At 42.9% G+C, this 26,725-nt stretch overlaps 1 protein-coding gene across 3 annotated transcripts in view; it reads right to left on the reverse strand.

Moving 5' to 3' along the window:
- Window positions 1-10,695, reverse strand: part of KLF7 (KLF transcription factor 7) — an 85,044-nt gene extending 74,349 nt beyond the window's left edge. For all 3 annotated transcript variants that reach the window (XM_024563954.4, XM_045198157.3, XM_045198156.3), the window contains exon 1: window positions 10,155-10,695. In XM_024563954.4, coding sequence (XP_024419722.1) covers window positions 10,155-10,256 — 102 coding nt within the window. In that variant the 5' untranslated portion in view covers window positions 10,257-10,695. The remainder of the gene's footprint in view (window positions 1-10,154) is intronic.
- Between the last annotated feature and the right edge of the window lie 16,030 nt (window positions 10,696-26,725).

The following is a 26,725-nucleotide window of genomic DNA, read 5'->3' on the forward strand; positions in this document are numbered from 1 at the left end:
AAAACACCCTAAGATCCTGAGAACAGAAGTTCAATACAGATGTTTGTTAGACTTTCACAAGTAAACAAGAGAAATCATCTCTTGGTCCATATTAAAGAAAGTGAGAACTTTAATAGAGATGGGCAAATGCACAGTGAGGGCTGAACAAACCCCTGGAATGCAGGAGTGAAGCAAGCTACTCAAAACGACATTGAACAGCACCTCAGGTAGCTCACAGGAGAGTCAGCCCTGCACTGGGGCCCGCTCACAGAAGACATCCTTCCCCGTCATGGGCAGGAACTGTGCTCTATTAACAGGGTCTAACCGTGACCAAATGAACCAGCAACAAAAGCTCAAGAGGAAGAATCTATTTCCACTCCTTTGTACGCTGAGCAAATTTGCTGCCTTTCCAAAAATAAGAGCCGACACTATGACCACTCCACTGGATTCCTGCTCACTGGGCTCTGGAAGGTGAGGGTGAGCATGGGGTCGGGAGCGGGAGCAGGCAGGCACTCCCTCCCAGAGCAATTGCTGTACGGCTAATTGCCGTTTTCACAGCTGGACTGAGCTTTCCAAAAGGCATCCTTGTACCCTAAGCTCTGAGCTCCTCTCAGGATGTTCTTTCTCGCCAACCGTACCCCTATCAAAGACAGTTTATAGATGAAAGGATGTAACTACAGTACATACATTTTGGCAAACATCGCAGTTTGAAATAGAGGCATTTCTAAGGCTTCTTTGTGAAGATCACCACATGCCCACGGTCATTACCACAAGAGCTAAGCCTTCTATGGACGGGGAGGTAGCCTCCTTGACTGAATGTCCTCAGCAGCAATTCTTCCAGTTTATTTTTGTTCCTCTTACTAGAAGCATGGGTCCTTTGAAATTCCACATAAATAGAGTCTACTTCCAAACAGGGAGGTCAGCAACAAATATGGAGAGCTACTACTTGATGCCTATCTGGCATCAACCGACACATGTTCATGCACGCGCCCATCCCTTTAAAGCCACAGCACAGGCTGAGGTAAGTGGAAAATCATGGTCGAGGGCTTTCCGAGAAGGAATTACGCAGCCAGCACGACTGGCGTTTAAGGCCCAGCAACACAAAGTTACCAGAAACGGAATTTGACCAGGTTAAGCAAACCTCTAGTGGGTCATAGGAAATGTGAGCCAAAAGGGGCTGCATTAGACACTTCAGGTGAGGGAAAGCAAAGCAATAAAGATGGAATAACAGTCAGGCAGTCACTAGTAATCAATGAGCTAGATGAACAACATCCACCAGCACTGTCCTGCTTCATTATGAACCTCTGTTACACTTAGATTCGAGTTATACAAGAAATGAACTACTTCTATAAATGGAGTAGGCATCTACAACTCTGATACACACACACACACACACACCATATATATATATACACACACACACACTATACACACACACACACTATTAAACCTGTAAGCCCTTGGCATCCTATTGGAATCACCTAGAAGCTTTAAACACTGACTGCTATTCATTTTACCCAAATGGACACTCATTTAACTGGCCTGGGGCGCACCCATGGTTGAAAAACCATTGTTACAGACAGGCAAATCTTAAATCAAGTCAAATTGATAATCCTTAAATATCCATGGAATGCCCAGCACAAGGCTCTCTAAAAACCTGTGGGGTTCTGTACCAAAAGTTTACCATTGAAATTATAATTAAGGCATCAAGTCTGCTCTAAATCATACAACCCAACTGGAAAAATAAGACAACAGGGGAAAGAAGAAAATAAAAAGGAAACCTGTACTACAAGACAAAACTGAAAAGCATCATGAGGAAATGCAAAGGTCTACACAAGAATTCAGTAACAGTAGCAATTATTATTGGCCGAGGAAGGGGCGGGGGGGGGGGGGGGGGGGGAATTTCCTGGAAGATGTGGCAACCATGTTAAATGATGGGTAGGATTTGGACAAAGAGGATCAGAGGGGAAGAGGGAGGAGGAAGAAAAAGGCTGACAGAAATGACACAAATAAAGACAGAAGCAGGAAAAGCAGAGCCATCCACTTGGATGGCCTTTACTACACACGAAAGGACAAACACGTAAACTATTCTCTAAACCTAGTCTTGGAACATCTTGACTCGTAGAAGTCTGGCCTCATCCTCTGTGTCACGGGGCACCCCTGACCACTTGAAGCCCTGGTAGTGGAAGTGGAAAGTCAGTCCCGGGGAGGTGACAGGGGCTGCTTTCAGGCAATGGCAGAGGAGCAGAAAGTTGAAGACCTTGAAATATGGGAGGAGCCAAATCAATTGGATTTTTCAGCTGATTAGATTCAAGGGAAAGACAGGGGCCGAAGATGACCAAAGCTTCAAACCTAGATCACAGGAAGAACACTCTTATCAGTAAAAGAAATCAGAAAGCCAGGAAAGGAAGGGAAGCATTGAGGAGGAAAACTCTGCTGCGTATCCAGCTGAGGTGATCACAGGACGACCCAAAAAGCCTGTTGTGTGGTCAGTCCCACGTTCCCAGGTCAGGTGTGTGGGCCTGAAACTCAGGAACATGTCCAGAGTTAGAGATGTAGATTACAGCTTTGAGGAAATCAAGTAGCCTCCATTTGGGATGGAAATCTCCATTCCAGAGATCTTAGTAGCGAAACAGATTTGTGAAACCACCACCAACAAAGAATTTTCACCATGATAACCACCAGAGATCGGGTAGAGAAGGGCAAAAATTCACTGGGCAAAGGAGTGTAGAGCAACCCCACATTGCCTTTCCTCACTAGCACAGTGCGAACACTAGGCCTCCTTCATCATCCTCCAGCCCCAAAAAGGACTTTTTAAAAACCTTACAGAAGCTGACTTTCTTTCCAACTGCTTATCACAACATTCAGTATTTTCTGTTTAAATCTGTAAAACATTACAACCTCACTGTCCATCCAATACTCTCAATAAATTTAAAAACACTTCCAAAAAGTTTTCTGAATCGGCCCATGATTGTTGTTAAAGTTTCCTGTAGGCCTACTGTTGGAGAGGCATCTATTGTCAGAGACAAAGTCATTTCACATCCGATGCTTTCTACATAAAACCTCAGTTCTATCATCCACGCACTCCCCACCGCGTTCTCTCAATGCTCTCCCTTAACTCCCCTCCATTTGTTATTTAAGTGACAGTACATTTTTAAAAGATCTTATTTATTTATTTTTAGAGAGAGGGGAAGGGAGGGAGAAAGAGAGGAAGAGAAACATCAATGTGTGGTTGCCTCTTGAGCACCCTCTACTGGGGACCTGGCCTGCAATGCAGACATGTGCCCTGACTGGGAATCGAACCAATGACCCTTTGGTTTGAAGGCCAGCACTCAATCCACTGAGCCACGCCAGCCAGGGCTAAGTGACAGTACATGTTTTTATACGATTCAAGTTGTAACTGGGAGCTTTTGTTGTTTTGTTTTCAGGGCACTGTACATTTTCCAGGTTACCACACATTATTAAAAGTGGAAAAGGGATTACGTTGCATATATAAGCCTTCCCCCACATATTCATTTAGGGCTCAGACAATTCCAAAATTCCATGTATCAGTACTGTCCAAAGTCAGAGAGATTTTCTTGGCTCCCTTTAGAGGCAAGGGGTTGTGGGGAGGAGAAATGGCTCAAAGTATATTCAGAACAAGGTGATGAAAGGCAAGTGAACTGATTCAGTCATGCAGAAGAGCCTGGGACCCATCGGTGATAACAGCGCAGTGGACTTGGAGGATCGAATGTCTCATCTGGCTTTAACAGTCACTTGGGACAACCCTAGTGTTTTGCAGTTGTGGAAACCAAGACCCTTTTAAGGATATGAAATTCTGAGAGTCTATGGTCCTAACTATGGTACAGGGCCTGGGGCCTGACTTTCAATATGGCCCTCAGGAAATATCAATAAACCCATATTCAGAAATAGACATTGCATATGGCTCTACATTAATTATTTTAATTACCTCTAATCATTTCCGAATGACACAGACATGGATGCTGTTTCCTGGCCATTATGGACAGACGTGTATTCACACTGTATACTCATTTGTCCTAAAAGGGCCACCTGCCCGCCCACCCGTGCCATTAGCTAAAAGCACAACAGAACTTAGTAAGATTCAAGCATGTTTTATAAACATGGTTATAACAACGTGGGTAAACATAGGCAGGCACAGTTAAACGTTCAAAAGCTCAGAGAACTTACATTTTCTCTTTTTTGGGGAATTGTATTCTACTTTTGTGTTGCTTAATTTTGGACATCCTTACTCTCCTCTGCTGAAGTCGAGCTCATCCAAGGCAGAATCTGGATCCAATGCAACTTTGCATCACTCACACAGTATTTTACACATAACTACAATCAAGAAATGAGATTATTTTCTGTGAAATAGTCTTCACACCACATTTTATTATAAACAAAGAAAATCCCACAAGGTGTGACTAGGCGCATCTACCAGCTCAATCAGGAATGGCTTCACTAGGAAATGAGAAGTCACTCACATCTCAAGCAGGCTGCTCCTGGGCCCATACTCCAAGGTCACTGCTGCTCCGCTGTAACACGCACACATCACACATGGGGCAGACAGGGCAGCAGGAAGCTGCCCTAATGGAAACTACAACAGATACAATACACTCAGCAGGACCAAGTTCTCAGGGTCCCACTGAAATACCGAGTGAGGAAGACAAAAAGGACTCAAAGCAATAAAAATAGTTCTCCAAATCAGCCGCAGAAAATAAAGGCAAAGTAGCGGTCAATGTCAGGTAAAAGTATGTCCTATTCACAGTAATACTTTGTTTATTTCGGGGACTCTGACACTACATTGAATAAAGATGTGTTCTTATGCGGATGTTCTAAGATAACACACGATGTAACTGGGCAGAGGAGTGTTTCTTAACTTGTCAGTGTTACCTGTGACATTAATGATTAGATACAGTCACTCGTTCAGAGTTTAACAGCATTAGTAGAGTTTCTTAATCACTGCACTTGGTAAGATTCGGCAATTTGGGTTAAAATGTTTCCACCTGTTTATGCAAAGCAAGCATTCGACTGATTTGGGAAAGCAACGGGATTTACTGTAGAGACTAAATCTTCACCCCTCACCCTGGGTATCACGCAGGTTCAGTTGGGGAGCTGTCCTAAAGTTTCAGCAAATCCCAATTCCTGCACACATGCTTACTGATAGAACTGAGTGCACCAGAATCACAGAGGCGGTTTCTGCGTCTGCCCATCTTGGGGGCCAGCAAAGGTGGTAAAAGCCCCTTACACGCTACTACAAACTGCAAAGATAGGGGCCTCTACTACTGCGTGTGGGCAGCTGCCCTACCCAAAGGAGCCCGTTGGGACTGGCCAGAGCAAACTGCATTCTTCTTTCCCCAACAGGCGCAGCGTGATTAAAGAAGATTGCAATGCCTTCTTGTACTGAAAATTTAAAATACGGGAATTCTCTGAAAGGAGAAGAATCTGAAGATTTAGAAAAGAATGGCTACTAAAAGCCCCATTAGGACCCTCTCTAAACTCTTCCCATTTAAGTGGAGAGGCAAACAGCCCCCACTGGCATTTATATTTAGAACGGGCAGGGAGGGAGCAAGAGCCCACATCTGAAGACTGCAGGTCTCTGACATGCCCATACATAAATCATTTCAGGGTGAGCCTGTCACAGTGCATCTTCTGCTCTGCCCTTTAAATGGATTGGACCCCAACATCACATTCTGCTCAGGGTAAGAAGTGGGGGTGGGAGTTTTGTGGAGAACAAAGAAGTCACCACTTCCTCTATATCCCCCCACCCACTGAAGACAGACATAGTAAGAATATCTGCATTGTAACATTTAAAATACCAAACTGCAAACAGGTAGACTGAATGATGTTTGAAAACACCTACACCTACACAAAGATGTATCTATTAAAAAGAACATGGACATGAATCTTAACGAAAGGCTAAGTATGTGATTGATCGCATTCACATGTGCTTTCATCTGTAAAGCTACACTTTATGTAGTGATTGCATCCTTATACAGAAAAAGCTGGCTAACAGGGGCAGTTCTCATTTTTCGTAATCTACCAAGACACTGTTTCAAAAAAAAAACACATAGACTTATGGTAACTGAAGAGCACACAAATCACATTTAAAAAAAAAAAAAAAAAAAGGAGGCACCAGCTATTTTATCCTTTCAGTGTGGTTAGCAAGGCTCCTTTGTGTCTACAAATTTCCCTGGGTGGTGCTGTTGCCAAGAAATTCTAATTCATGACAAGGGTTTCTGCAAATTGGGGAAAGAGGCAAACCTGCGGATGCAGGGACCCTCCAGTTTGCTTTGTCTTTCTGTCTGAGACAGCACCTGGCTGCTCAGGCCTATAGAAGGCAGCGTGCGAAGGCAAGATCACCATACAGAGGGAGAAGCAAAGTAGCTCACAGATCCAACCCCATCCCCTGTACCATGAGGCCGTTCTTGGAAGGCAACCATTTTTGTAGGTTGTCCCCTAGAGATGCCTCATTCCGAAGGCCTGTAAAAGTGTTTCAGGGTGCCTGAAACCAAGATGAAATTGCAGTGTTATGGGGACCTTTTAGTTCTTACAGTAGCCAAGTATGCCATTAGTTTAAAACAATGGGGAAATGGGGGAGGAGGGAGGAATGTTCTATGATTTATTTATTTGTTTCCAGTAGCAGTGGAAAATTTTCTCTGAGCAAAAAGGAGGCCTGAAACTGACCCCATCTGCCAATTATGAATCAGCATTAACAACAAGCATAATTCCATAAGAGTTTTCAAGTAAATACACCAAGCCACAAAATGGCATGAAGCAGAGCTAAACGCAAACAAGACTGAGAACCTCATTACTTGACCTGCACTCACAAAATAAGCAGGCTGGGTATAAAGAATATATTCAAATTCTAAGTCTTTGTAGCTTCCCAAAGAAAAACAACCAAGTATATTGTATCAAATCCTTTTTATTTTTAAAGTCAACAGTAGGTCCAGAAAAATCATGGTTTCTATTGGCAACAAAACTCATCAATGGCTCTCCCTTTATCCACCCCCAAGTGGTACCCTATGAGCTATTCCAGCTTCTGTCATCCCTTTGACTTTTTCCTACTTTTGCTCAGACAGCTCTTGGAAAATTGTCCTGCAAGTTTCCAAAGAGGTTAAGGCTGGTAGCTGTTAAGACTTGTGCATCAGCTGAATTCCATAAAATAACAGACCACAAAAGCACAGTGTAATTTACAGCTGTATGACAGGCAGAGAGGATGCTACTTGGGCCGCGTGCTTAAGTATGCAGCCAGAGCCCAGGAACGGAGAGCAGTTAATGTTGGATGTCCATCTGGACTTGAAAATTACACCAGTAATGATTTTCAGAGTTGGAGCTATATGTGGATCACTGCCTGAAAACTCAATGTCAAAATATGACCCTGTGACAGAAGGGCCGTCAGAGGGTCACTGACTATTCAGCAGGACAGTTATCCCAGACCATACGTTTAAAATAAAATCCCCAAATTGTTCATCCTCAATTTGCAAATGCACAGAGCTTCTTGGGTTTCTCATCCAAGCCACTCTCTCTATACAAACAAAATCAAATCAGATTACTGGAATCTCTGTATTTCGCTCATCTCCTCGAGGCCAGGTACACTGTTCACTTTCCAAAGAACATCTAATAATTGCTCCTCATTTGACCTCTAAAATCTCATTACTCCAGAGCATGAAGAAACTTCCTCCCGCCTCGGGTTCTTTGTGGCAACCTTCTTGAGCCTTTTTGAGTAAAGCAGTCTCAGAATTTCACCATCTGATGGTTGATTTGGAACCAACAGTTGCATATAACCATCCCCCCCTCCTTACACTCAGAAAGGGGAAGGGGGGCAGGGAGCGGGAGGAAGGAAGAGAGAGAGGTTGGAGGTTTTGTCATCAGTATGAACTTAAGAGTCAGAGTCACCTTTACATAGAGCAGTGTGACTGTAGAGTCCAGAGCAGAAAGCTCCTCTGCGTGGTGTTATTTAGCAGTGCTTCCCCACAAGCTATGTTTCAGTATGGACTGTGTGTATGCCTCCGACATAGCTTGGCAAAGGGTTCTAAGATGATGGTAGTTGGCAGTTGGAGAGGGTTAAGGCAAGACATGGGGGTGGGAGGGAGCTGAAAATTCCTTTGCCCGCTGATAGAAACTATGAAAGAGGTTCCTTGAAAGGGGTAGATGGAGGAGGGAGGGAGAAGAGGGGGTAAGGAAAAGCTGAGAAGGCTTCTGAGGAAACAATAGATCTAATACATCCCCTAATTATCCAACCAATGATGTTTCTTTACAGGTCTAGATTTTCTCCTGCGTGGTATGAACTGATGTAAAAAAGCAGGTTTCCTCTGGAGAGGCCTGCCCCCAAAACAGGCTTTACTACTGTGAAAACTTGAACCAAAACAAAGTTGTGTGATTCATCAGGAGAGAACGTTGTAACAAATAAAGCCAACTTTCTTCCCTCCAACACTGCTTAACAGTTAGTCACAAACAAGAGCTGCCTTAGGCAGGCTGACTAAATCAACGGAGTCCCTTCCTAACCTGTCTAGACAGTTGTTAATACCCAACCATTTGACACCAGTGAGCTGACAGTGTGAAATGACAGCTATTTCAGAAATGAAACTCGGGCATTTTGGTTCAATTAGCATGTGAAATAAAAGGAGGAAGAAGATGTAGTGAGACCCTTCATAAAATAATCTCGTTAAGGATAGGGAAAGGTTGTACTGAAGAAATTACCTTATGCTAAAAACGTACTGTGTGTGCATTCAGAGACAAAGTCAAGGATATCTGCCAGCATCCTTGAGCAGGAATGCACGCGTGGACACACAGACAACAGATGCCAATACCTGGAGGACAACTGGCAGCCTCCAATCAAGGGACAGCAGCAACTAACAACAATGGTACAGAGGATCAGCTTTGCCACTCGGCTAGTTGTACCAAAAGCCAAACCTCACTCACTAAAGCAGCAACTGTTACATCCCAGCCTCGAGCTGGCAAATCCCACTTCGGATCCTGGCAGAGGAAAATCAGCCGTTCATTAGCCATAACGAGCTGCTGTCACGGAGCCGGGAAGTTACAAGAGCAGCCACACACCAAGCCTCTGTAGCCCTCCCCAAGGGCAACTGGATTTCTCCAAGATGGACTGTGCAAGTTCACACTTCTGAAGTGTAAATCCAGACCCTTTTCTTGGACTTTCTTTGGTGCACATTGTAGAATTTTCAAAGAATACCTACACCACCCCTCACCTCCCACACACCATCTTTCCTGCAGAATGTCCCCTCAGCAGCTCCTAATTCTTGCTGAGAAAACCACTGTTCTGCAGCAGACCTCTAGCACTTTTCACTGACCAGCACTTCATTCCACTTCACAAAGCGCAGTGAACTTGTCACCAGCCCCACTTTGCCCTCACTGGGACGCCTAGCCAACTTGGCATTAGTGCCCTTCAGCATCCTAAGGAGTTTCTTAACTAGTCCTCGAAGACAAAGTCAGAGGCAGGGAAGCACACCGTGTCCTTTGCCGGAGGTTTTGCTGTCTAACTGGAAAGGGACCCCAAACAAAAAAAAAAGGGAAACAAGGGCGCACATAGAGGGTGTTTTCTTTCTGGACGCACTGCACTGGGGAAAACTACAATGCATGGTCAGCGTTGCATCTTCCCGTCCTCCTCCTGACAGCCTTGAGTATCTTTTGTCACTGGGCTCCTCTCGCTGCTGCCCACTCTCTAATCTCAAAATCAAGTTCCTATTCTTTACTGACACTAACCCCCACCCCGCGAACTGACGATTGTCAGTACCAGTTGAAAGAGATGAGCCAGATTTAAGGTATCAGGTAGGCGAGCTCGTGCGCGGTATCCTGTCAGCCACGGCTCGTAAAACCCCAAACCGCCTTCCCTCTCCGCTCCTCCGAACCCCAGAAGTTAGGCAGGTTTCTGCTAGGGGACAGTGAGCCCAACAACGTGGGCGCAAGGATGTACGTATGTTGGTGACTGAAACGCAGGCAGCTCGACCGGCTGCTCGGCTCGGCACACTAAGGGGTTAGGGGGTGGGTGGAGAGGTAAAGCACAGATGACTGTTTCCGAAAACATTTTAAACAACAAACAGCCAAAAAGAGGGGAAAAAATAAAACAAGAAATTCAAACCCAAAGCCCACACCAACGCAGCCCCTGCGTCTCCGCCGCCACCACACGATTTACACAAGTAATTTAAATCATTCACCTGCTGCCAGGTCTCCTCCAGGGATGGCAAAGCTGAGAAGTAGCCGGTGTCGTGGACAAGTTGTAGCTCCTGGAATATACTATAACTAGCCAACACGTCCATGCTGCTGCTGCCGGGCAAAACGGGAGGAGAAACCCTCCCCCGAACACAGTTGGGTCTGTTTGTTTGTCAGTCTGTCTGGCTCACCCCCCAAGAAGGCAGACATCCAGTGGCCCTTTTGTTTTGTTTTGTTTCAGTCAACTAAAAAGGAAAAAAAAATCAATGCAGGAGAGAGGGCGAGAGAAGGTGAGAGAAAAGAGTGGGGTGGATGGAGAGAGGCATCCAGCGTGTACAGTGCAGACGGCTGCCAGGAAAAGGGGACTTCTCCACGGGAGTAACAATTGCCTTCCAGGGCTCTAATCACTCCAGCTCGTGGATCAGGAAGGGGGATGCAAACTCACTGACACGAAGCTGCCATCTATTTCTGCAGCGCTGTTCGCTCCTAATGCAATCTTTGCTCTTTATTTTGGGAGGTTGCATTTTTTTTTCTCGCGATCGCTTCTCTCCCCACCCCCCCTTCCCTTCCCTCCCCACCCCCACCCCATCCTTGCTAGTTTGTAGTCTCTCCCCCTTCTCCTCCTTTTCTCCTCCTCCTGCTCTTCCCCCTCCCCAAACTCCCTCCCACCACCCCGCTCTCCGCGCAGCCGTGGGATCTCGGAGGAGGGCGTCCATTAGGCCGCGTGTGACCATGTAAGGTAAACAGGAGGCTCATGAAGTCACTGAGAACCAATGGGTAGCGTAAAACGGGGTCCGAGGCGGGGCTTGTCCCTGGCGGTGAGCGCGGATTGGTGCGCTGAGGATCTCCCTGCTGCCATACAAGGCGGTGCGAGGCGAGCTATTTTTAGAGGGCTATATAAGGGGGCTGAGCTGGCCGCTCGGCGGTCTGGGAGCGCGAGCGCGAGGCACGGGGAGGGTCTGGGCTACACTCGCGCCGGCAGCCAGGACGCCCGGGCGGGCAGACTCGGGCCGAGCACCGGCCTCCGGCCCTCGCCTTCGTGCCTGCGCCCCTTGGAAGGGAGAGGGTCGCGTGCTGCCGTTACGGCGTGAACGCGGCCGGTCAGGAGGTGCAAGTCCAGAATACTGGGTTAGGATGCCTCCTGCAGGAGGAGCAGGGCAGTAGACCCGCGGAGAAGCCGTCCGTGGGGAGGAATGACACTTCCCACTCCACCTGGGTCCTAGGCACTGGGGCTTAAGAAGCCGCAAGGGAGAGGCCGTGCGAGGGAGATCCTCACTTACTAAAAAGTAAACTGAAAAAAGAAAAAGCCCCTTCACGAATTCCCCCCAGGCTTCCCCGGGCGCAGCGAACAAGCGCCCGGAGAGGAAGCGCTACACAATGGCACAGAACAAAGGGGAGCGGCACCGAGCGCGGCCCCGCCCCGCGAGCGCCCCGTCGGCGCAGCCGCGGACACCTGCCCGCCCTTGCCTTCTGACCCCCAGCGGGGGGCCAGGCGGGGAGTCCGATTCCCAGTTAGAATCCGTGGAGGGGGCCTGTCGCTCGATTGTGTCAAGAAGAATGGAGAGACTTTGGGCAGACGTGGGGCGCAGGCGAGAGCCGTCAGCTTTTTAAGGGGGTTAAATGTTAGCCTGGCTCTTCCTGTGGCTTCGGGAGAGGTGTCTATCGGGAGGTGGAACCGTATTGTATTCTGGAGCTGGCATGTAGAGATGTATAGTGATTCTGCAATCTCTTAGGTGAAAACCCTGAACAGCGCTCGTTGTTAGGGTTGACCAGTTGTTTTCTTGACCTTAAATGGTTAGTGTAGTTCAAGCTTCCCCCAGATGGACTGTGAGCTGAACTTCCACTTTTGGAATGATTGCTGAATTCGTTATTTATCCAGAGAGGAGACACTTAATTCTACTCGTAGTGGAAGAAACACATCCACCTTGGTGGCCCTTCTCAGCTTTCCCTCCTGAGTATATGGCATTACATATAATAATATTTGAAAGATTCTGCTTTCTAGATTTGAAATTAAATATTTGCCAGGGGAAATTAATCAGGAATTACTGGGATTGAGAGTGTAGTTTATTTACTTTTTGATATCTGGAATTCTGTTGATCAGATCTACAGCATCCATTGTATAATTTATTGTACAATGTGTATTTATTGTAGTAATGCATGGTATGCATGAGGGTCTTCGTACGTTTAGTATTACGTATACACATACGTATTACTAGGTGATAAGTGATATAAAAAGATTAAAAGTCATACATGATTAAGATGATATCACGATAGCACACACGTATGTTAGCACCAGTGTGAGGGAGCAGCTGTGCCCCTCTGGAAGACGGGGCAGGCCTTTCGCAGACGTGGAAAACCACTTAGAGCTGTCACCTCCTGAATGACGCATTAACTTGATCCTTACGGTCATTGATGCTGCGACTTACTAGCTGTGTGACTTTAAGCAACTTACTGGCTCAGGCCCTCTGCCTACCCATCTCAGAAATAGGAACAGTGGTATCTATCTTGCCTAGTTGTTATGAAGAGTCAAAATAATGTTTGTAACTCATCTAGTATATACCTAGTTATAGTGCTCTTAGGTGAATACCAACTCACCAACTCACCTCATTGTTATCCCCGGCTTTAGTTAAGTAAATGAAATAGTATCTGAAGGAGTGGGACCCACAGAGATGTATATCACAGGCTTGGAGGAGGGGAAGTAGAAGGCCCTTGCCAATCTGTAACAAGGTCTCTCCTCTTCACCCTGCCCACTATGCTGTTCCTTTTGTGTGAGGGGATGGGGAGGAGGCCATTGAGAAGCACTGGGGAGGAAGCCAAGTTCGTGGGGAAGTAATACGGGAAGGAGAAGAACTCAGATATAGGAAATTCCAGAGGCCAAAGACCAAAGCCTATATATAACTTGATGTTTAAGACTCAAGTGAACTTAATTTTTGTTTTTTAAGTTACACTATTACCATTTTTGAACAAAGCATGACATATTTGTTAATTTGTGAATTTGAAGATTTTACAAATAATAGTTAATATTTATTAAGTACTTTCAACGTGTATGGGCACGTGAACATTTTCTATGTAAAGTCTCATTTCATTCTCGTGACAACCCTGGGGTAGGTATTTTTGTTATCTCCAACTTTATGGATGAAGATGCCCTAGCTTAGAAATATTACGTTGGTCAATGAAGGTCACACAACTAAGAAGCAGTTGAGCAGGGGTTCAAATCCAGAAGCATATGACTTTCAAGATTGTGCTCTGCGTGGGGTTGTCTGTGTGGTAAAAGGCAGAGTTTCTTGCTTTTAAGTTAAGATTTGTTTATAAAAATTGCTTGGGTGTGGAGAAGGGGAGCTTCCATTGAGGTTTTTTTCCCATGTAAATATCAGCCATCTAACTTATAGAAGAACTCAACCAGAATTTTGCAGTGTAAACCCTGAAAACCTCATTGTGACATTTTTCAAAACTTTACAGAATATTTTAGAATTCATTCCAAGAGATTTACATAACAAGGCACTCCTAAAGGTACATTTTCAATATTAGTCATAGCTACTCTTAGGTGCACATTGTAAAACACATGTAAAGATTCTGAATGTACAAATTAATCAGCAAATTAAGATCACAAGGGAATTTTGGCAGACAATTCAAACAAACCAAAAATAAACAGCTCTGCTGTAACTACTGCATATTGAATGCCTTCTCTGTACATGGCATTTGACGCGTGTTTGCATCTGACCTTCACCACAGTCTTGTGAGGGAGTATTATTGCTCTTTTTTCACAAATGAAGATACCAAAGTTCAGAGAGGGCACATAATTTGCTCATTAACATATATGTCTGTTAAATGGCAGAAGCAGATTCAAATGTAAGTCCAACTCCAAGTTCACTCCCAAGTCTGCGTCCTCCAAATGAGTTGCCTTTGGAAACACTAATATTACTTTAAAAAAATAATTTATTGTTGTTCAGTTACAGTTGTCCCCATTTTTCCGGGTTACTCTCTCCTGCCCTACCCACCCCCACCTCCCACACTCAGTCTGCCCCCCCACCCTTGTCTTTGTCCATGTGTCCTTTATACATGTTCCTTGACTTGACCCTTCCCCTTCTTTCCCCTGTTATCCCCTCCCACCTCCCCTCTAGTCACTGTCAATTTGTTCTTTATTTCCATGTCTCTGGTTCTATTTTGCTTGCTTGTTTGTTTTGTTGGTTAGGTTCTAAACACTAATATTACTTTTAATAGTACCACCCTTTGGAAGCAATCCAATAGGAAAAACCTAAGAGTAAATAAGTTACCTCTTCCCCAAGAATTAAGAAATGAGGATATTTTATGAACAAAAGAGTAAAAATATAATTTGTAAATAGACACAATCCAGGCATCAGACAGTTACTACTAGAAAAGTTCTGCTTCATTAGTACAGGAAGTCTTCATTAGCACTGTGTGATTAGCACTGGTAAAGCCTCCTTAAAGTAAAGCTGCTTAACACAGGAACCAAATTTCAGAACAATTAGTGGGGAAAAAAGGTTTGCTGGGGACTTTTTTTAAAAAAGATAAAACAACACTATTAAAATACATTTATTCTATCCTATGTTGATCAAAATTTACATTGTAAGGACAACTATGTCATAATATAGAATAAATAAGTAATAAGTCAAGGAGATTAGTGTTGGCTTAATTTTTTCTACAAAATGTGAAGCACCTTATAATATGCTTTATTTCATATTTGACTTTTACACCATAATCAAAAAGAGGGTCATTTTGTATACATATTTGAGGGTTTCATAGTTTTCCCAAGGGTCTCAATTAATTCTTTGATATTCAAAGTATTCCCTCCTTCTCTTCTAAAGTGTCATTATACTCATCATCCCTGTTGACTTTACCTTCATTTGTTTGTTTAACTCTATAGATCCTCATTTGCCAGTTGCTTTACCAACTTCACTTTCCTTGACATCATGAAACATTACACGTTTTGCAAGATTCGTGACTTTACTTTGCAATGGAATCAATGTATTTGCATTGTATTATAACCGCTTACCACCATGGGGGGCCGAGAGGGAGGAATCCCGGGGTTTAAAAGAGGTGTTTGAATGATGGACTAATGTCTAAGTGGTCATATCATTAATAAATACTTTCATGAAGTAAGGACTTGTTTCCCTTCACAATCTTACTGTAGTGGAGGGTTGGGAACTTGGGGAACTGCTTGAGTGTGTCATAGGACACAAGAGCGCCAGAGCGGGAGAGGTCGGTAAACAAGTCTGTGGGACATGATTTGAATCTGGAAGAAAATGGCGGTGGCCTTCCACACACTGACATACATGCACACGTACAACCAGAGTTGTTTTATGACTGAAGAGGAAGGTGGCAGCTTTATCAGGGCTGTCATGTCCCACATAAAACATTCCCCGAGAATACACATCCCCTTTTGTTTTCGTTGTGTACTCAGCTCATAATTTGGCTTCCCACTTGTTCTGCCTGCAGGGAAAGAATGTGCTGGTTACAACCGCGGGAGCCTGGTGACCATTGCTATGGTTCCGGTCCATACAGATATTTCAGTTGTACCTGTGTTCCTCGGGTGTTTAATTACCATGGATCTGACTCCCTGCAAGTGTCACTTTTGAGACTCTGACGTGTTGAGATTTCTGGATGTATGATGGGGAGGAAAAAACCCTCTTGATCTTGGTGATTTAACCAGAAACTCTTGGCAGGTAGCCTGCTGATCTCCAGAAAACATCTCAATCTTGCTATTGACTTTTCAGAGTTCTATGGGCATGCTATAGTTTAGTAAACATTTATTTGTTAATAAAATCCTAAATCCAACTCTGAATGTTGAATTTTGCATTGCAGTGTGTCATACCAGAGGGGTTAAGGGGGGGCCTGGGTCGCACAGCTGGTGACCCACATGCTGCTCTGACTCGAGTCAGCTATTGCCTAACACAGTCGACTCCCACAATGAGCAGGGGAAGGAACTCAAGAATTCAGCAGAAGTTTATCGTCCGGAACATCCTGCCCAGACCTTAGAACACTGGACCTTCAATGCTGTTGTGACCGTGGTGTCTAAATCCTATGGAGATTAGTAACTGAGGTCACTTTTCCAGCGTCAGCTACCAGCACTTACAAGTGTCACTGTCCTCTAATTTAGGACAGTCGTTATTTAAATTGAATCAGTCATTCAACATATATTGTACAAAACATTTCGTCATTTAACATAGCTTATGCAAGGGCATAGGTTGAAAATAAAATGGCAAACACAGACACATTGCCAGTGTCAGACAGTGGTACTGTAGCTCCAAAGTAATGTCCAGTCCAGCCTCAGAGACCGCTGCTTCCCTCTGCAGCATTCCTTCCAGGAGATGCCCGTCGCTCCACTGAAGGCACATTCCAGGAGCGTGTGTGTTGCATGTCACTGAATCTGCTTCAACTCCTGGTGACCCTCCGAACGAGAGATGTCCACAATGTTTTGTCCTCCACAGCCCTGCTCAGCTCCTGTAGACTCATGCCTACGGCTTCCCTTATGGAGCCAATCCATCTCGTGTTTGTCTCCTCTTTTCCTGCTTCCTGTGCTCTTCCCACCTTGACTGTCTTTTCCAAAGAACGCTGTCTTCTCTTGATGTGCTCACAGTAAGACAGCTTCAGTTGTGTGAGTTTGGCCTTCAGTGATGTTCCAGGCTTAATTTGCTCTAGGACCCAATAAATCACTATGACTGAGCCAGGCTGGCTGATTTTCCCCATCTAAGAATAGCATCACAAGCTATGCGGGGGTTCTGGGCAAAGATTTTGGGGAAGAGACCAGTAGAAAAGGAGAAAATATTTTTAAATAATAAAAAAGAAAACACTCCTTTGGCTATGTAATGATAGAAAAGCCAAGACAGTTGTGAAACTAGTGAGAAATTAAGTTGCTCGTTTTGGGGGAATTATTACCCTTTGCAGTATGTGAGGCACCGTTTATAGGATTACGTTATGTTTTATCCTGAGCATTTTTTGTTCTGACATGTTGAATACAGCACTGCATTACTATTAATATATTAAATATCACTGTCAATGTTTTATCAGAATTTCATTTTTCTTTTAAACATGCCATTTCCAAAGGGTTTGGTACACGGTTAATGGGATTTAACGGCAGAATGCATCTCAGATTTTGTAATGGAAATCAATGGGAGAATAAGATTGGTTTGATGGAAAGTCTCTGCACTTCAAACTCTGCTGACAGTGACCATTCCTTTCAGTGAGGGATACCTATTCCACAAGTGCCCAATGATGAGTTTTTATGCATATGCTAGTTCTGGGTGGTTTGGAAGATTAATAACGTCAGCAGCAGTTTTTTTGCTGACAGGTTGTTCATTTGGATTTCACTGCATTTTCTTTTACCAGAAGGATGCTTATGTAAATGGTTAGAAGAGTCAGCTGAGTAACTAGTACTGGTTACTGTTTTTCTCAGGAGTGAAGCAAATGCCCTAACCTTCCACTTATGCAGTCTAATGGGGAAAAGAGCTCCAGCATCCACCTCAGAATGCCAGCTCTTCTCTCTCCCTACGGCTTTGCAAAAGACTGTTCTAAGCAAATGCGCTCCTGTTTCACACAGGGTTATTTCATTGCGGCCTCTTCCAAGCTGTGTCCCACGTATGACATGCTCTTCCGCTTTACCTCACGGTTGGCCCTTACTCGGGAAGCTAGCGAAATCCCATTTGATGGTGGCCAAAGGGCAGCATAACGCAGAAGTCTCCCTCCCTCCACCCAGTGTGTCCAAATGTGAAATTCTACCTAGTTCCCTCTGTGCCACAAATGAAACTATCCTTTGCTTTTCTGCAGTCTCAAGTCCTGATATTTGAGAGATGTCAGTGTTAAACCCCCTATTGTTTCTGTCCTTTTTTTCACGTACATCATTGCCCTTTTGAGATTACAGATCCCTAGGGAACATTTGTCTGTTCACTTTTTATATAATCTGATACCTGTTATGGTACACATAAAGTATTTTTTAATTGATTTGGGGGACACAGAGAGAGAAATATTGATTTGTTTTTCCACTTATTATTTATGCATTTTTGGTTGACTCCTGTTTATGCCCTGACCAGGAATGGAACCCACAACCTTGGTGTATTGGGATGACATTCCAATCAACTCAGCTGTCACACCAGGGCCCACGTAAACTTTTTAAAGCCAACTTAAAAAGAGGTTACACAAAATATGTTTAGTAAAATTTAAAAATAATAATTACTCTTTGTTCAGTGTTGTTTGGACATGGTATTGTTTGCATTGGCTTCTGTTAGTCTGGCCTAAATGGGAAGAAATGGTGTTACCTCAAGTGATGTCAAATGTGGTTGAAAGAAAATAGAAGATCTAAGACTCCTAGTAACAAATCTCTGTAATTAAAATGACCCAATCTTACATAAAGTATATGAAAAACATTGTCAAAGATCCCTTTACAGAGTGATTAAGAGATATTTTTTAAAATAAGACACTTCTCAGTCTGTCAGGAAATAGCCTCTATTACATTTGTTACATTTTAAGAGAGACTGTAATCTTAAATATCATAACATTTCAAAAAGCGATATAATAACAGACTTTTCTGGGAACTGGTAACATTAGCAAAAGAAAAGACAAGGAACAAAAATTTATTCAATTTCAGTTTCTTTCACAGTGTCCTGGGGTAAAGGATGTCTTGACGCTAAATGACCTTTAAAGATCACAGAATAGAAAGAGATCTACTTTAGCAGCTTGAAAGCAAGGATTTGGCAAACTTGAATTTCCCCTTTCTAGTTTGTCTTTACCACAGCAATCTTCTGATCTGTAATTTCATCTTCTGAGTGGACTTACTTGTATGAGATTGTTCTTTGTAAACACATAATATCAATTTTTATTTATGTACATACCTGTTTCTTTTTCCAGAGGGGAAGTATAAATAAAGACAATAAAGTACAAGAATGATAACACAGAAAACTATTAGCATTAAAAACAAGACTGAAGTCAAGTACCAAAAGATAAGGGAAGAAGTAATATAATAGGTATTCATTATCATTGAACTGTGTCTCCCATTAAACATGATCAAGCTACATTGTTACTTATAAATTAGTTTCTTGTAAATTTTCTTCATGTGAACTAATGCCCCTAGGGCACAGAATCTCATCTTTGTAAACTTAATCATTTTTAATCTGGCAAAACTGAGCTTCATATTTTTCAGTTCTGGTGGACCCACTAAGATGCAGCCGGGGCATCTCATCTAAAGCCATGTGATTTCATTTACTCAGCAGTGACTGAGCACCTATTCAGCCCAACAGTGGGTTACGGTTGGGGCTATCAGGAAGAGTGAGATATGGGGCTTGCCCTTCTGGAACTAGTGTGCTAACCGAAAACAGATTTAAATAAAAATCTAATTAAAAAGTAATGTGGGTAATATGGCAGACTAGATTGTTGGGATAGATTCCTTCTATGTAAAAACAACCAAAATGCTAGGACATGAGACTTGATAAACGGACGAGATAATAAGGAATTATTGGGCTAAAATCAAGGTGAAAATGAGAATCAGCATTGCTTCTGGCATTGAGCGCCGTTAAACTCAATATTCCCAGCACTGGCTGTGTATTAGAAAGAGCTTTAAAAATACCGTTGGGTGTTGTGTGCTTCCAGCAAAGATAGACTAGCAGATGTTGGATGAACCCCACCTCCACCTGGAGAACAACTAGAAAATTTGGATGGAATATAAAAACTACATGATGAAAGTATTGAAGAAGTAGCAATGAAGCAAGGACTAGCCAAACCGAGGCCCTGGAAAGATAGGAAGCCCAAAGAAATAAGCCCCCCAAGTCAGCCTGACCTTATCCCACTGAAGTAATTAACAAACAAAGAGCTGAGACGCTATGAACGCGATCAGGAAACACAGCTGAAAAGTAAGATGAGCAAAGATTTCAACAATCCAAGAGGCTGAGGATTTCAATAATGGGGTCCTCCAAGCAGTTGGTAGGGGAGGGAGGAGTTCAGAAATAGACTATCCCTTCCTTACCAGGACTGAAGCCTGACTTTGAGATACTGTACTACCTGACTGCAGTGAGGTGATGTGCTCCAAGTCAAGCTGCCTTCAGAAGGAAGGAGTGAATCCTTGCTGTAAAAAGATAGGCCAGAAAGTCAAACTAACTCTACAATGTCCATCACTCAATTAAAAACAAACAAACATAAAAAGGTAAAACAGATAATAGAAGCAAACCCATAAGAAATACAGATATTGTCACGATCAAACATACTTTGAAATAACCCTCACAAATATAATCAGGAAATCAAATGACAAGATGCAGAACTTCAGCATGGAACTGGAGACTATGACAAAAAATTCTGTAACAAAAAAATCAGTATGATTAAAAATAAAAATGTAAGGGAAGAGTTGGCGATGGTTAATTTTGTGTCACCTTGATTGAATCACATGGTGCCCAGGTATTAGCTAACCATTATTTCTGCCAAGGTTTGCAAGGGTGTTTCAGAATGAAATTAGGATTTGAATCAGTGGACTCAGGAAAGCAGTTTGCCCTCCCCAATGTGGATTCCAAACCCCATAGAAAAGGCAGAGAAAAGAAGAATTTGCCCTTCCCACCTAATTGTTTGAGCTGGGACATCCATCTTCTCCTGGCCTCAGCACACCTGGCTCTCAGGCCTGCAGACCCAGCCTGGAATTGACATCATTTCCCCCCCTGGTTCTCAGGCCCTCAGACTTGGACTGAATTATACCCCTGGCTTTCCTGCATCTCCACCTAGCAGACAGTTGATTGTGGGACTACACAGTCTCCATAATTGCATGAGTTAATTTTTTATAGTAAATATATGTATATTTATATTTATACAAAATCTCCATATCCTATTGGTTCTGTTTCTCTAGAGAACTCTAATACAGAGTTTAACAATAGATTAGACCTAGCTGAACAGAGAATTGGAAGTTGGTTAGAAGAAGATATTTAGGCAAATGTATGGGGATGCAAATGGGACAAGGTGAAACATTCTCTCATGTGTATAACTGGATTCTATAAAAGAAAAAAGAGAATAGGACAGAAGTAACATGTGAAGGCATAATGACTGAGACTTTTCCAAAATTAATCAAAAGATATCAAATCCATGAATTACGAAGAGCTGTAGATGGCCAAGATGCATAAATATAACAAAACTATTTCAAACAAACTTACGGAAAAATTGCTGACAACCAATAAGAAAATCTGAAAAGCATTTAAGGTAAGGGATATTTTACTTCCATGAGTACAAAAATAAGACTGAATTTTTTATTCTCAACAAAAACATTGGAAGCAGAAGACAATGGAATGAAATATTCAAAGTACTGAAGGAAAGTAACTGCCGATTTAGATTTTCATACCCAGTGAAAATGTCCTTCAAAAACTGTTGCCAGATCCACCCTAAAGTAATACTAAGAAAAGTTCATCAGTCAGGATGATAAATCAGATGATGGTACCAGATAAAGCTGTGGAGATGGCATAGGGGGTGGATATAAATATTGATTCTACAAAATAATAATAATAAGGTCTATGAGGTCTTAAATTATGTGGAATTAAAATAGCACAAAAAAGGGAAGTAAGTGGACTTGAAATATTCTGAAGCACTTCCATGGTCCCAGGTCATGGAAAAATTACTATTATACAGGGTCCTGCAGAAGTAATGCCTGCTTGAGTGTGTTGATAGGGTAATAATATGGGTCTAATAATTCATAGTTTTCTTTTTTAAAAAATAGATTTTATTTATTTTTAGAGAGAGGGGAAGGGAGGTAGAAAAAGAGGGAGAGAAACATCAATGTGTGGTTGCCTCTCATGTGCCCCCTACTCAGGATCCGGTCTGCTACCCAGGCATGTACCCTGACTGGGAATCAAACCAGTGACCCTTTGGATTGCATGCTGACACTCAATCCACTGAGCCACACCAGCCAGGGATATAGTTTTAATTTGAACATTTCACCGAAAATGTCATATGGTGTGCTTGAGTGTGATATTGTTATGTTACAGAATTACATGCTTTTGATTTTGTAATAAAAGATTTTATAATAAAAGGGGTGTTATTTGTGTCAGGCTCTGTATATTAGACTTTTAAAAATCAAAGAGAAATATTATAATTCCTAAAGTAACCACTAAAGGAAAAGTTTAAGAATATTAAATAACAAGCTAATAAAGGTGGAGGAATAAAATTATTAATCTAGAAAAGGAGAAAAAAGAAATAGAATAAGTAGTACAAATAGAAAACAAATAGTAAGCTAGTGAATTTAAACCTAAATACATCAGTTATTTCAATAACTTTAAAGACTACAATGTTCAATTAAAAGATGGCATCAAACTAAATAAAAAACAAAACTCAGGTGTAATAAAATTTCCATTTATGTAGATCCAAAGTGGTCTTATATTAATATTTTACATTCTTCAACCTGAAATGTATGGTGCTTATAACAGATAGTTACTAAATATAAGGAAAAAGAAAGGTTGAGAGTAACAGGAAGAAAAAATAAATTATGTAAATAAAACCAAAATATAGTTGGCTTAGATCTAAGAATATTAAACAGATTTGACTTTAAGTTAATAAACAGGCATAAAAAGGATATTTTATAATATAATCATCACAAAAAGATATAATACTTCTACATCTACATGTACCTATTATTATAACCCCAAAATGATAAAGTAAACTGGAAGAATTAAGAGCAGTAGAAAAAATCTATGATCATACTGATAGAGTGTCACTTTTCTTGGTAACTGATAGAACATACAGAAATAAATCAGTAAAGATATAAAAGATTTGAGCAACAAGATGTCTACCCAATTGTCAAATATAAAATATGACACAGTGCATATAGAAAACATTTTCAACTGCGTGTGGAACATTTACCAAAACAACAAATTAGATTTTATGTAGTGGCCCTGACAAGCCCTGAGAGCCTGTGAGAAATGCAGACTGGCAAGCCACACCCGCGACCTACTGAGCTGCATATACATTTGAATAAAAGCCCCAGGTAATTTGTGAGCAGGAAACGTTTGAGGAGCACTTATAGGCCACAGTCTCATAACCTCTCTTTTTCTGAACTTTTTATAAAGCCTGGAGCCAGTTCCATCTGGCCACACCCACCTACCTGACTGCTACTTACTCTGTGGAAATGGGGCTGTTTCCTGTGGTGTCACTTCCACTAACACCAGCTTATTGGTAAAAACTAGATTTAGAAGAATGGGGGTTGACTTTTCACTTCCTCTAACTTCTAAGATATGACTACTTCATTCCAATTTTTCTTCATTCCCAAAACATGAAAGCTGAATAATCTCCTCTTTAATTATCCTTTTACACCTGAATAGACCATCATATTTTCAAAAGCATTTTCATATCTGCTATTTTACTAGGTGTCCTGACAACAATTCTATAATGTAGCTGGTATTAAAATGTTAAGAGCATAGATTAGTGTTTCCATTTGTGAGATTAAAAAGTTGAGGCTAGATGTTAAAGCAACTTGGGCAAAACCATATCGCAAGTAGTGGCAACATCAGTGCTGGTATCCAGACCCCCTGTATTCTTTCCACTGCACAACTTTATGTCCAAAGTATGACTTCAAATCTCTGAACAGTGTTGGAGGGAGTCCTACCCATCCTGGCACCACCTACCCAACATAAACACTTTCCCTGCTATGGAAAACACTGTTGGTTATCCACCCAGCATTCAATCGTGTTTTTTAATTTCCCACCAAAATCCTAATGCTTTGGTTGGAATATGAGGTCTGTCCAGAAGGTATCCAGCCACATAATATGAAAATAGAGACATTTATTGAAGAAGATACAAGTTACAAGAAACATTCTACATAGGAACAATGATGCCTCAGTCCCCTTCAAAGTAGGTACCTTGGGACCTCACACAGTTCTCCCAGTCACCACCAGTGGCCCCATGGTGTTTTCATGGTTCTCATCCATAGTCTGAAATCTCTTCCCTTTCAAAGGTAATTTTAGTTTTGGGAAAAGCCAGGAGTCCCAGGGCGCCAAAATCTGGGTGTAGTGGGGTTGAATCACCTGGGTGATTTGACATTTCACCAGAAAACTCTGCATGAGACATGACGTATGAGCAGGTGCACTGTCCTGATGGAGCTGCCAGTCACCAGCTGCCCATAGCTTCAACCTTCTAAATCATCCGAATAGTTTCTGCAGAGGAATGTTCAAGCTTAATGCAAAAACTTTTTTTAAGATTTTATTTATTTTTAGAGAGAGGAGAAGGGAGAGAGAAAGAGAGGGAGAGAAACATCAATGTGTGGTTACCTCTTGCATGCCCCCTACTGGGGATCAGGCCCACAACCCAGGCATGTGCCCTGACTGGGAATCAAACGTGCAATCCTTTGGTTCACAGGCCGGTGCTCAATCCACAGAGCCATACCAGCCAGAACCTTAATGCAAAATTTGATGTAGATTCGTTGCTCTACTTGCTCAGTCATTTTGAATGCGACGGCCACACAGTACACATGCTCACTCAATGCCATCAACTGCCCACTGACTAAGTACAGTGAGGTCATCATTGGTCACACATACACATTCCAGTCCACTCTCCTTGGCTGCCAGGTTACATCACTGCCTTGCAAATTGTTTTTGTTATATTAATAATGGCTGGGCTTTTTCCAGACAGACCTCGTATATTCAGCTACGTACGTATTTGTCCAGCCTCCATTGTATTTAGGAGTAGCCAGGGGCACAGTTCTGGCCAATAAAATGTAAACAGAAGTTTTGTGGGATGTATTAGTTTTCTGGGGCTGCTGTAGGAAAGTACCACAACTTGGGGGGCTTAAACCACAGAGAGGCATTGTCTGCAGCTATGGAGGCTAGAAGTCTGCAATTAAAATGTTGGCAAGTTTGGTTCCTTCTGAGGGCCCTGATGAAAGGCTGTTTCAGGTATCTCTCCTTGGGTTGTAGATGGCTGCCCTCCCGTTCACGCGGCATTCTCCCTAACGACCCAGTTTTAACTTAGTTACCTCTATAAAGACCCTATCTTCAAGTAACGTCACATCCAGAAGTATGGGGGTTAGGGCTCCAACATACCTTTTCATGGGGGGAAGAGAGACACAGGGGTGGAAGCAGGATGGGTAGATGTAACATGGGGGCAGTGTGGGTTTCTTTCCTCAGAAAAGGGGACAGTCCTGGTGTGCCATCCTCCCACTGTCCCTCCTTTCTGCCTTCCATACTGCCTCAGTCCTGCAGCGGCCTGGCCTTATTGGGATCGTGAGGGAAAGATCGAGAGAACTGAGTAGTTGAACCAAACTTGGGAACTGCCTGACTCTTCATATCTTGTTAACATGAGGAAAATTTACTCCTGTGCTAAACGTCCCATGGTTGGGTTTTCTGTTACTTATAGCCAAACACATTCCTAATACATAACCATTCTAAACCAAACAAACAAACTGGCTTTACATGATTTTATCCAAGCATCCCAATTAATCCAGAGTAAAAGTGCTAGTTATCTTCAAGCTTAGATTGAGAATTGGGGTGAATGAACTAAATAATGGCATTTTGAAGATTATGTCTAGGAAAAATAGGTATTTTGGAGGTTGTCCCCCAACCGCCATCAAACTCTCCTTTGTTGCTAGTTCTTGAAGACGACTGGTACCTGCCAGTCCCCACTGTTGTTCTTGACAAGCCCATAAAAAGGGTCCTGCTTGCTATTCTTAGCACTTATATTAAGGCTCTGGAGTTAAAAAATGAGGCCATGACGCCTTATCCTCAACAGTGGAAATTTTAGCAAGTCCGTCCGTGGACCTCTTTGACGACTAAGCATGAGATCATCTCTGCCGTTCAAATTTATAGTCTTAAATGTACCCCTGTTCCCTTTCACATGCCGTGCGTCCCGTAACGGTCTCCTTTGGAGTTCTTGTCTAACAACAGGCAGCTGTTGTGTCTCCAGCTACAGCGAATGTGAAAGCAAAGTGCAGGTGCCAATGAGCCAGGCAGGACGTCCTCTGAAGTGGACAGGGACTAGGAGAAGGCAGGAGAGGCACCCTGGGAGCACAGCTTAAGGCGGCGCTCCCTCTCAGCCCCTGCAGTGCAGGGTTCGACCCTGGCGGGGCCCTGAGGGGGTGTGGGCGTCCATCTGTTGGCCCTAGGCACCTCTCCTGCCTCCCAATAAAAAATGATCTCTGATGGACACTCTTGTCCCCTTAAACTTAGTTCAGTTGCTACATGTCTGCTTGTTGGTTCTAACTAGTTATGTTTTATAAATTTCAGTTGAATAGCTATACTCTTAACCATAATCCTAATAAGACCACATTTACAGAAAAAGAGAATTTTCTTTCCCCGATACCCAGGCATTTAGTTTTCTACAATGATAACTCTAAATAAGTGAATACCTATGTACTAACACCAGTTAGGTATTTTACATATACCATGTGTAGTACTCACAAAGAAATTCTGCAGCCTGGGCATCCATATCCCACTTTGTAGATGCGACCAAGACAGATCAAATGACTGGCCGCCGGCCCCAGAGAACACAGGGCCACCGGGGTCCAACAGGCCCCAAGCCTTCACTGGCTGCCTGCATCCTGCCCTCTCTTCAGGCCTCAAACTCCCTGCTTTCTAAGATTTTCTTATTTAATTCCCTCAGTCACCACAAATTA

This window comes from Desmodus rotundus, chromosome 2 (genome assembly GCF_022682495.2).
Source record: "Desmodus rotundus isolate HL8 chromosome 2, HLdesRot8A.1, whole genome shotgun sequence".
NCBI classification, from domain to species: domain Eukaryota; kingdom Metazoa; phylum Chordata; class Mammalia; order Chiroptera; family Phyllostomidae; genus Desmodus; species Desmodus rotundus.